The 12,558-nt window shown below is 41.4% G+C and overlaps 1 protein-coding gene across 1 annotated transcript in view; it reads right to left on the bottom strand.

Moving 5' to 3' along the window:
- Positions 1-12,558, bottom strand: part of grid2 (glutamate receptor, ionotropic, delta 2) — a 982,254-nt gene that overhangs the window by 202,304 nt on the left and 767,392 nt on the right. Inside the window, exon 9 of the mRNA XM_060851484.1 lies at positions 344-445. Coding sequence (XP_060707467.1) covers positions 344-445 — 102 coding nt within the window. The remainder of the gene's footprint in view (positions 1-343; positions 446-12,558) is intronic.

The raw sequence follows: 12,558 nt of genomic DNA, 5'->3' as shown, positions 1-12,558 counted from the left end.
GACTCAGCTTTGATCACAAAGCAATCCACTCATCCCTTAACCAGCTGATAAACTTTCACCGCAATGGAACAACATTTTTAGGAAGAAAATTAGGCAAAGGGAAGAAATAATATATGTTATAAAATTCATATATGGGATCTCATTGCTGGCTGGACCAGCATTATTGACCATCCTCAATTGCCCTTGACAATGTGGCGGGTGGGGGTGGTGGGGAAGAAGCTGTCTTCTTGAACTGCTGCAGTCAATGTGCTGTAGGTAGACCCACAATGCCCTTAGGTAGGGAGTTCCAGGATTTTGACCCAGTGACACTGAAGGAACGGCGAGATGAATTAAATGCTCTTACCGGCAGAGTTACAACCCGTAGCATCACACCACGCATGTTGTTTTCCAGTTTCTTGTCTGTAAGAGATCCATTCAACCCAGAGTCTGGGTTCCATGTAGCAAGCTAAGAAGGACAAAAAGCTAGGTCAGTAAGGGATTGTTTAAAGAAGAACCATGCACCAGCAATACATATTTCATCTCCCTGTATCATCTTGATGAAAGCTCAAAATATAAACATCCATGATCTTATAAGGGCTGCAGTTCCTTTGCATGGTGAGGATCTATTACTTCCATTTGAATTACTGGATATAGAAAACTCCATTCAGTTTACCTTCAACTATTCTGCTTGTCACTTGATGCAACCATGATGAAATTGTTGACTATTCATAGCGGTCAATCCCTAGCAATGGGTCTACAACAGACTGAGACATAAAAGGAGGAATATCTCAGTTAGGGAGAGTTATGGGTACCAGAGCTCCAAAGTTACATATTCCTCCTGAAGAGCTACGCACATGTCTCAAATGATTGATGTAGTGCATTCCGAAATGTTCTTGCTTGAAAGAAATCTATGTATTTTGCTGATTTAATCAATGCTGCCCCTGGAGAGTTTGTTTCATAAATTGACCAATTGCTCACTTCCCACAGATTTGGTTTGTCCTTTGGTTTTACTGTGCTGGACAAGGTTAAGTGGCTCATCGTGGTTTATGTTACTGATTGCATTTACAACCCAAAACAAACAGAAACCATATCACGTCTCAATTTTCTCTTTTACAGAACAGGTCCAGTTTGCATTATTGCTTCACATAAGCCAATTCCTTCATCCACTCAATCATTCTGATTGCTCTGTCCCGTCTCTGTGACTGGTTGAATGCCACAGAAAAGTGTCAAGAAATATTGCTGCACTCAGATATTGGCAGGAGACAGGCAAATTCATTTATTAAGTTCGCCCTTTATAATGCGCATGCCACTACTTACTGTGCTTGGATTGTTTTAATGGCTTATTCCTCTCTCAGTTGTGACATTCGTATGAACTAAGATTGACTGTTTCCAGTTAATGACATGAGTTTCCATTGATTTCACCTGATGCGGTGTTAATAGTGTGAAACAAAAACAGAAATTGCTGGAGAAACACAGCAGGTCTAGCAGCAGCTGTGAAGGGGAAAAACTTCTGAAGAAGAATGACTGGACTCACAACATTCACTGTATTTCTGTCTTCAGCCAGACCTGCTGAGTTTCTCCAGCAATTTCTGAATATATTTGCTCCAGTGCAACTATTCTTGCCATGAGCTGCACTGGCCCAATTTTGATGTGTCGAACACTTGCTGTCAGATTTACATGCAAGAAGCACCTCAAAAATGCAAGTTGCTGATGTAGGGTTGTTTGGGGGAATCACCAGTCCCTAAGATGTCAATATAGCACCCTGAATTTAAGCCTGTAGAGTCTTATGCATTTGGAACTGGATTCAGACACCATATGCATACACTTGGGTTGAGTACACCATATAGAACAAGACTCAATCAGTCCATGCCCACACTTCTGGTCATACAGGTCTCCTCCCATGTTCTCTCATTTAACTCTTACCAGTTTCACCCTCTATTCTTTATATCCCTTAGATGTTCTTCTCGCTTCCTCTGAAATAAGTCTGTTGTTCACCTCAAACACTCTCATGTAGCAAATCCTCATTTGCAAAACTCTTAGGCACAAGTGGAAACATTCTCTTGACAGGACAGCAAGCCTTGTACCAGCGCAGAGCAGATTGATTCCCGGGATGAGTTATCTTATGAAGAAACATTGGGAAGACTGCACCAGAATATGAGGTGATCTTATTGAAACATATAAGATCCTTCTGGGACTTGACAATGTGGATGCTGAGAGGATGCTTTCCTTTGTGAGAGACATAGAACTAAGGGACATGCAAGGTTTGTGAAAGTTTGTAGCTCAGGTTGAGTTTTAGGGTGTAGGTTTGCTCCCTGAGCTGTAGGTTTGATATCCAGATGTTTCATTACCTGGCTAGGTAACATCATCAGTGGTGACCTCCAAGTGAAGCGAAGCTGTTGTCTCCTGCTTTCTATTTATATCTTTCTCCTGGATGGGGTTCCTGGGATTTGTGGTGATGTCATTTCCTGTTCATTTTCTGAGGCGTTGATAGATGACATCTAGATCTATGTGCTTATTTATGGCGTTATGGTTGGAATGCCAGGCCTCTAGGAATTCTCTGGCATGTCTTTGCTTAGCCTGTCCCAGGATAGATGTGTTGTCCCAGTCGAAATGGTGGATTTTTTCATCTGTGTGTAGGGCAATGAGGGAGAGGGGGTCGTGTCTTTTTGTGGCTAGCTGGTGTTCATGTATCCTGGTGGCTAACTTTCTTCCTGTTTGTCCTATGTAGTATTTGTGGCAGTCTTTTCATGGAATTTTGTAGATGACGTTGGTTTTGTCCATGGGTTGTACTAGGTCTTTTAAGTTTGTAAGTTTTTGTTTGAGAGTGTTGGTGGGTTTGTGTGCTACTAGGATTCCGAGGGATCTCAGTAGTCTGGCTGTCATTTCTGAAACTTCTTTGATATATGGTAAGGTGGTTAGGTGTTTTGTCTGCTTGTCGTGGTTTGTTCTTGAGGAATCTGCGCACTGTATTTTTTGAGTATCCGTTCTTCTTGAATACATCGTATAGGTGGTTCTCCTCTGTTTTGCAAAGTTCGTCTGTGCTGCAGTGTGATGTAGCTCATTGGAATAGTGTTCTGATACAGCTTCGTTTGTGTGTGTTGGGATGGTTGCCGGTGTAGTTGAGTATTTGGTCAGTGTTTGTCGGTTTTCTGTATAAGCAGGTTTGTAATTCTCCCTTGTCCTTTCTTTCTACTGTGACATCCAGAAATGCGAGTTTGTTGTCAGTTTCCTCCTCCTTGGTGAACTTTATGTCTGTGAGGGTGTTGTTGATGATGTTAATGTCTCCTCTATCTTGTAGATAGATCTAGATGCCATCTATCAACCCCTCAGAAAACAAACAGGAAATGACATCACCACAAATCCCAGGAACCCCATCCAGGAAAAAGATATAAATAGAAAGCAGAAGACAACAGCTTCGCTTCACTTGGAGATCGCCACTGATGATGTTACCTAGCCAGGTAATGAAATGTCTGAATATCAAACCTACAGCTCAGCGAGCAAGCCTACACCCTAAACTAAGGGACATAATTGAGAAATTGAGGGGTCTCTAAATTACAATGGAGATAAGAACAAATATTTTCTCTCAGAGGGTCATCAGTCTGTGGTACACTCTTCCCCACATAACAGGGAAGACTGGGTCACTGAATACTTTTTAAGGCAGAGTTAAATAGATTCTTGACTTAACAAGAAACTCAAAAGTTACGGGTGCAGTCAGCAGAAATGAGGCACTGAGGCCATAATCAGATCAACCATATTCTCGAGTAAAAAGTGAGGTCTGCAGATGCTGGAGATCAGAGCTGTAAATGTGTTGCTGGTTAAAGCACAGCAGGTCAGGCAGCATCCAAGGAACAGGAAATTCGACGTTTCGGGCCAGAGCCCTTTCCTGATGAAGGGCTCTGGCCCGAAACGTCGAATTTCCTGTTCCTTGGATGCTGCCTGACCTGCTGTGCTTTAACCAGCAACACATTTTCAGCTCAACCATATTCTCATCAAGTGGTGGGCAGGGCAGAATGGCTTGCTCCTTCTCCTAATTTGTATGTTTGTCAGTCTGAAGTATCTGGGCTATATCCATCCAGTTTGTGGCTGTAATAGTGCTGTGCATTAACCTGTTGCTCACTTGTCCCTGACTGATTATTTTGAGGGAGCTATACTGAGGAACACTCAGTATATGGAACATGTTGTTATTTTCTTCAATGTTGAGCTCACACCTGGACATGACAGATGGAGACTTTAACCATGGGAGGTTACTGTGGAACGTAGCTTTACAGGTTTGATTACGGATTGCATAATCACCAATCTTTATGAAATGAGCTGCCAAATGAACTATCAGATTTATATATTAAGCTGTAAAACTCTCTCATACGCACTGCTGAACTTGTACAAATGTTTCTTAATTTTAAACAACTTTTCCGAATATCATAATTCTGATAGCCTCAGGGGAACTTTAAAACAGCTTGCAATATTTATAATGTTATTAAATTTAAAAGTGAATATGGATTCATTTCAAAGCAGAACTGCTGCTAAAGGTGTTGTAGGTTTAAAATTCATTGGGAGTTGATAACTTTTGGTTAGATTGCTTCTCATCATTGAAGGCCCGTGTGTAACAAATAATGGATGTTTTAATTTTATCTTAATAGCAGCTGCAATTACACACACGCAAACAAAAACAATTCTTCCAACAAACATTTGCTGGCATCAGCTATGGCTCAGTGGGCACCTTGCTTTTATCTAAGGCCTAAAGGTCGTGGGTTCAAGCCCCAGCACAGGTACTGTGAAATCCAGATTAGTGCTCCTATTGGAGAAGTGGGATAAAGTGTGTCTTGGCAGCATGATATGGCTATAACGTTGCTGAAGAATTAAGGAATAGTATTTTTGAGAACATTTACTTCTGTTCGCAATAGCTGAGTGGGGATTGGTTTGCGTCCACACTGTTCTACATACGCATGTCATCAGTGCTGGTCTTCATGGCGTTCTGCACATGCACTGATGTCAGCTGCTGACAGAACAGCTTTCTGTCAGAGGTACAGTACAGAGAGCAGCTTTCTTACATTTTTTAAACGTACTGTGTTAAATTTCCTTTTGTTTCATTAATAAATATGATTTCAACATTCATTTAAGCTCTGCTATATTTGCGTTAGGTTTTTGGGTGATTTGGAGCGATTAAGAGTGGTATTTTTTGCTGGCCTCCCCTGAGCCCCACTTTTCCCATAGGCCCCATAACGTCTATTCAGCAATTTTCTGTGAAGTGAGGTTTTGCTGGAACGCAACTACGGGGTTATAGGAGAACTGCCTGCACTGAGAGAACCAAGGATGAGTTTACTCTCTTAGATTGATTTGTAAATGTCCCAAAACCTTACTCTAAGAAGAGCAGGGAGTTGTCTCAAGTTTCTTGGCTATTATTTATTCCCCATTGAACATTACTTTCTCCAGCTTATCTGGTCATTTATCTCAGATTGTTGCTTGTAGGAACTTGTTGCGTGCAAATTAGCTGTCGTATTTCCTATGTTATAACAGTGTCTGTACTTCTAAAGACTTTTATTGGTTGTCAAACGTTTTGGGATATCGTCATTTTGTGAAAGGTGCTACATAATTTACTTACCCATAACCCAACATGGTTTGGAGATGCAACCCAAACTCCTATTTTGAAGAGATTGGTGGTATATGACACAGGACATGATCAAACAAGCCTTCAGTCAATTTAATTCTGGGATTCTTCTGCAGTGCTTAGACACCCATCACATTCTCATTAATAGCATTTGTTGGAGACATTGGTCAGTCAGGAAACCACTGGGATGTAAATAGCATAGGCAAAGTTAAGAGCTTGCATTAAAAGTGAAGAAACGAGTCTCCAAATTTAATTAAATATTTTATAACTTTCAATCATTAAAATTGAAAAAGGGAAAAACCTCATGTGAGTTTACTCAACTGGTGAACACTTTTCCTCCTCATTTACTTTCTTTATCTGTTTGTCTATTGCTGTGACAATCCGTACCCGGGTAAACTAAAACAAGAACAGCTTGCATGTATGTAGAGAGGTGGTAAATGTCCCAAACATCACAGATATGATGAAAAAGCGACATCTTTCCATTTAAAATACACCAAAGTTCCTGTTAACCAGTAACCAAGCAACTGGAATTTTCATGTGACCAGCAAAAATTTCAAAGAAGATTTACAATTTTTATAAAATTTCTTCCAAAAAGACATCTACTTGAACTTGGCACACCAAATTCCAGTTGAAAATGTGTTGCTGGTTAAAGCACAGCAGGTTAGGCAGCATCCAAGGAATAGGAAATTCGACGTTTTGGGCATAAGCCCTTCATCATACACCAAATTCCAGTATGTTTACCTCACACTGTAGTTCTCCCAGTCACCACTAGCAGTGCTGCCTATCATTTTTCCTCATGCAGGTACCATTACAGAGGAAATACCACCAGCTTTTCATTTTGTTTTTACTTAAAGATTACCAAACTGAACACCCATAAGATCATAAGGGACAGGAACAGGGGTAGGCCATTTGTCCCCTCGTGCTTGCTCTGCCATTCAATAAAATCATGGCTGATCTGACATTCATGTCCACTTTCCTCTCCTGCCCTGATAACTCTTAATTCCCTGACTGAACAATAATCTATTTATCGCAGACTTAAATATAGACAAGAATTCTGCTCCCACAACTCTCTGAGGGAAGTAGTTTCTCCTCATCTCAGTCTTAAATTGGTGCCCTGCGCACTATGGGTGGCATGGTGGCTCAGCAGTTAGCACTGCTGCCTCACAGCATCAGGGTCACAGGTTCAATTCCAGCGTTGGGAGTTTGCACATTCTCCCTGTGTCTGTGTGGGTTTTCTGCACAGATGTGCAGGTCAGGTGAGTTGGCCATACTAAATTGCCCATAATGCATTAGTCAGAAGGGAATGGGTCTTTGGAGGGTTGGTGTGGACTTGTTGGGCTGAAAGGCCTGTTTCCACACTGTAAGGAATCTAATCCTGAGACCATGCCCTCTAGTCCTTGACTCCCCTAACAGGGGAAACATCTTCCCAGCATTTACTCTGTCTGGGAGCAAAGGAGGCTAAGGGGTAACCTTATAGAGGTTTATAAAATCATGAGGGGCATAGATAATGTTGGTATGGACCAGTCCAGACCTCCACAAAATATTCTTAAGAAGGTAACCCAGACCTTAACTTTTTTATTTGTTCAGGCCAATGCAGGGTGGATATTCCGGGAGTGATGCAGCTGGGCACACTACTCAGCCTCAAGTAAAACCATGCTACGGTTGAAACAGGAACAAAAGAAAACAGAATTTAGAATAACAATTTATTCAATAACCCAACTGACTTTATCGCAACTTAACGAAGCTGTTCCAATCCCGGAAGCATCCCAAAAACACACCCCTCGCCAAAAGTTAAATTCAAACACAGGTTCTTACAGGCAGGAGAGATTTCAGAGAGAAAGTTCAGGCAAGGCCTCTGTTGAAGCATGGAAGCTCTTTTCACTGTAGCTGTTTCTATAAGTGCCCAGCAGTTTTTTTTTGACTCCCAGTTAAGACTAAACCAAACCAAACTAAAATCAAAACTGAACTGGGAGAACTGGCCACTCCCCTGCAACTGTTCAAAGTAACCATTTCCACAGAAATCAGCACCTCTGCCCTTACAACCCCTATTGAAAAAAAACAAGGACAACATCACCTTGATAAAGGGGCAGCATAGAAAAGTGTGGCACTGGAAAAACACAGCAGGTCAGGCAGCATCCGAGGGGCAGGAGAGTTGACATTTCAGACATAAACCCTTCATCAGGAATGTGTGGGCAGCATCATGGCAAAGTGAATACCCAAGTCTTTTCCGCAGGTTAGGGGAGTCTAAAACTAGAGGGCATAGGTTAAGGTGAGAGGGGAAAGATTTAAAAGGAACAACTTTTTTACACAGAGGATGATGAGTATATGGAATGAGTATCCAGAGGAAGGGTAGAGGTGATTACAACTTAAAAAGACATTTGGACAGGTACATGGGTAGGAAAGGTTTAGAGAGATATGGGCCAAATGGAGGCAAATGGGACTAGTTCAGGAAACCTGGTTGGCAAGTTGAGTCGAAGGGTCTGTTTCCTTGAATCTATAACTCTATGAGATCACCTCTCATTCTCCTAAACTCCAGTGAATAGAGTCCCAACTTGTTTAGCCTTTGCTCATAAAACAAGCCCTTCATACCAGGGATCATCCTAAGGATCCTTGTCCAACTGCCTCCAATGACATAATATCTTTTCGTAAATAAAGGAATCAAAACTACTGACAGTGACATGGTCTCACCAGCACCTTGTACAGTAGCAGCAAGACTTCCCTACTCTTATACCCTCCCCCCATTTCTCCATACCTGCCAGATAATGGGGAGTTTACTGTATTTGGAGAGACGACCAAAGTATAGTCAAGGAGATAAGTTTTCAATGGATTTCTTAAATGGGAAAGGAGAGGTGGAGAGGCAAAAAGGTTAAATAGGAGAAACCAAGAGACACAAGCATCATTCATCTGGCAAAGGAAACTAGGGGTGCCCCTCAGTCAGAGATTACAGAATTGGAGGACATCACAGTGATTCGCAAGGTCATGAAGACATTAGAATAATTTGTCTTTTAACATGAAGATTTTAAATTTCAGGCATGGCTGGACTAGAAGCCAATGTAAGCCAGTGGGCCTGGTAAGAGATGGGACCTACTGCAAGTTCGAGTTTGTGCAGGAGCATTTTGGAGCCGTTAAAGATTACAATCATAAGGCTCCAATTTGGGAAGTCTGAAGAAAGACTATTGGAAACAGATTGATATGCAAACTGTATTCACCCTCAGAACATCTGGCAGTGGTATCAGGTGACAGGACGCACAGCACAGCTGAATCAATACTGCTGCTTTCTCAGTTCAAAAACAGTATTGGCCGTTGGTTGGGATTAATGTTATGATTTATCAACATGTTTTAAAGTCAATCCCAGTAATAAATTAAAGAAATTAATTTCATGGGAAGACAATAAGATTTTGTACTAACACAACATCAGTGCATGCTGAGAATTGATTAGAACATAACAACAACACACCTTAGAAATAGAGAATAATGCTAATCATGACCAGGAGAGTAAATTCTGGAATTTCAGCATGTTCACTCACTGAGGATGTTTAACATTACTTAGTATACAATGCAAGACTGTTTTGACTTTAGTGTAGCCCTCTCACACCTTTCCTCTCCACCAAATATCTGACTATATCTCTTCCCTAAATGATTAATGCTTCAATTGAATTCCAGCACTAACACACCAACATGTTAAATGTGTCTCGCGCTAGCTTCTGCAGTGAGAGATTTACCGTGCTAAAAGCACACAGGTAATCTGAACACACTTCAGATTTGGAAGTTAAAAATCACACAACACCAGGTTATAGTCCAACAGGTTTAATTGAAAGCACTAGCTTTCGGAGCATCGCTCCTTCATAGGTGGTAGTGGAGGCTCAATCCTAACACACAGAATTTATAGCAAAAATTGACAGTGTGATGTAACTGAAATTATACATTGAAAAGTTGATTGTCTGTTAAGCCTTTCATCTGTTAGAATACAGTGATAGTTTCACTTCTTTCATGTGTAAATCACAAAACCTTTTTTTAAAAAGTTGCATTCTCAGGTTAGCTGAGATTTGGACAACTAGATAACTAGTCCATTCTCAACACAAAGAAATTTCCATTGCCACTCCCTGTTGGCAGTGTCCTCTGGTTCTCAATGTACCAGCTATGTTTAATATGGAAGCACCATACATTTACAGCAATATGGGATACAGCACAGATGGAGACCATTTGATCCATTAGGTCATACCGACTCTCTGTAAAGCAATCCAGTCAGCCCTACTCCCCTGCAAACCTACTTCCTCTAGACAGTTTACAAAGCCATTGGAGTTTGTCTGTTTCCACCATCCTTCACCAACAGCAGTTTCCTCATCATTATCATTCACTTCAGAATAAATGTTCTTCCTCCCACACAATCTGATATTTCTTACACAAAATCTGACATCAGTGTCCTGTCGTCCTTGGACTATCAATAATAGGAGCAGTTATTTTTTATCACGACCTGCCATAATCTTGTACACCACTTTCGAATCTCCTGTCAACATCTTTAGAATACAGGACTAGAGGTTGCAGGCACCTTAGAGTCTGAAATGTGCCCTGAGACTGTTGTGAATCATTGCCTTAAACAAGAGGAAGGATACATTTTTCCTTTATGTTATTACAAGTCATCATTCAAAATAGAAGACAATGTTCCACCGAAGTCCAAATCTAGTAAAGCTAATGACCAGACTGCATCTGAAAAGAAGCTTAAAAGAAGAAATCAAGAGCATGTGGATTGCCTGCACTTCAAGTGATGTACAATCTTTGCTTATTGTGTTGGCTGCACAGAACAGTTAATTTTTTATTTTGTTGTTATCATCAGTGTTACTCCCACATGGTCAACCCACACAAGACTGCTTGCCTCCCTAGCCTGGGCATCGTGAAGAGTCATTATATATTTACTGCAACTAAAATAAATATCCTCCTTGAATAATAACAATTCATTTAGACATGACTCTTTATCAAGTTCTGTATGCGTGCAAATTATAGGAAAATAGTCAGACCCACATTAAACTTATCCAAGGATCTGAACCTTATCCAAATGGCTATACCTTCAAAACCAAAACACTTTCAACAGCAATGGGTCACACAAGGGCTACGGATGTTCAGCTACTTTGGAAGATTGTGAACCCACTCATTTCCCACAGTGTCTGTTGATTTTATACCATTTGGCTCTGTTTGTCCTCTCAGATAGACATAAAAGATCATATGGAAATATTTCAAACTAGAGCAGTGGCCCAGTCAGTACTTAACACCAATCAATATCATCAGAACTGATACAAAATCAGAAAGTGCTGGAGAAACTCAGTAGGTCTGGCAGCATCTGTGGAGAGAAAAACAGAGCTTACTGGAGCCATCATTACACTGCCATTTGTGGGAGTTTACTGTGAACACATTGGTGGCCAGATGAGCTGCATTACAACACCTGAATATCTCAAGAATACTCCATTACCTGTAGTGTGCTTTTAGATGTCCTGTGAAAATTGCTATATAAATGTAATATTTTCTTTTAGAAATCACTCTTGACTGCATTAATGTAAAGAATTATCTACTTGTTGTGCCTAAAGTAATTGATAAGGGACTATCTCAATCACCACTGGCCACTGCATCCGGAACTGGGAACCAACTGGAATTGAACATTAACCTATCGTACTGGGTAGAATTCGGGTTATTCAAAAACCTTCCTTTTGTCATATTGTTGGAGGTTCACCATTTCATGCCTTGCTCAAAACATTCCTGATGAAGGGCTTTTGCCTGAAACATCAATTTTCCTGCTCCTCGGGTGCTGCCTGACCTGCTATGCCTTTCCAGCACCACTCTGATGTAAACTCAAAACATTCAGAGTCCATTTTCCTACAACTGACGGACTCTGCGTCCTTGGAATGCTCTTGAAAGCATTGATACAGCTAAAATGATAATTCAACAGGGAGAATAAACAGCCAAGTAATACAGCTTGGTGGCTTTAGGATTAAAGCTGCACTCCCGTTTTATTTTATTTTCCTAACAATTTGCACTTAAGAGTCCGCACCGAGGTACCTTTGTACTTAAGATGGTATCGTAAGTAGCAACTTGTAAACATTTCACTGAACCATGTGAGTACGTGACAATGGGGATTGGGTTTAGCTCAGTTGGCTGGCTGGTTGGTTTGTTTGCGAAGTTGTATGATGCCAATAGCATGGGTTTAATTCCCATTACCAGCTAAGTTGACCATGAAGGACTCTCCTTCTCAACCACTCCCCTCATCTGAGGTGTGGTAGCCCTCAGGTTAAACCACCACCAGTTGTCTCTCTCTCTAATGAGAGAGCAGTGCTATGGTCTGGTAAGTCTTGATTAGATTACTTACAGTGTGGAAACAGGCCCGTCGGCCCAACAAGTCCACACCAACCCGCCAAAGCACAACCCATCCAGACCCATTCCCCTACATTTAACCTTTATCTAACACTATGAGCAATTTAGCATGGCCATTTCACCTAACCTGCACATTTTTGGACAGTGGGAGGGATCCGGAGCACTCGGAGGAAACCCACGCAGATGCAAACTCCACACAGTCAATCGCCTGAGGTGGGAATTGAACCCGGTCTCAGGCGCTGTGAGGTAGCAGTGCTAACCACTGTGCTACCGTGCCACCTACAACTGTATGGCAACTTGACATGTGACAGACAATAAAGCTAATTTATTGATGTAATGGAGGTTAGAGATGATATGACTACTGCGACCCTTAGGACTCATAACAGCACACAAGCCAACTTCCACACTCAGACAACAACTCACTAGAACAAAGGACCCAATAGCCAGCACGAGCCAAACTAACGTAGTTTACAAAATACCATGCAAGGACTGCACAAAACACTATATAGGACAAACAGGAAGACAGCTAACAATCCGCATCCATGAACATCAGCAAGCCACAAAACGACACGACCAGCTATCCCTAGTAGCCATACACTCAGACAACCAGGAAC

Source organism: Hemiscyllium ocellatum, chromosome 36 (genome assembly GCF_020745735.1).
Source record: "Hemiscyllium ocellatum isolate sHemOce1 chromosome 36, sHemOce1.pat.X.cur, whole genome shotgun sequence".
NCBI lineage: Eukaryota > Metazoa > Chordata > Chondrichthyes > Orectolobiformes > Hemiscylliidae > Hemiscyllium > Hemiscyllium ocellatum.
The sequence above is the reverse complement of the archived record's forward strand: the minus strand, read 5'-3'. Positions and strand labels throughout refer to the sequence as shown.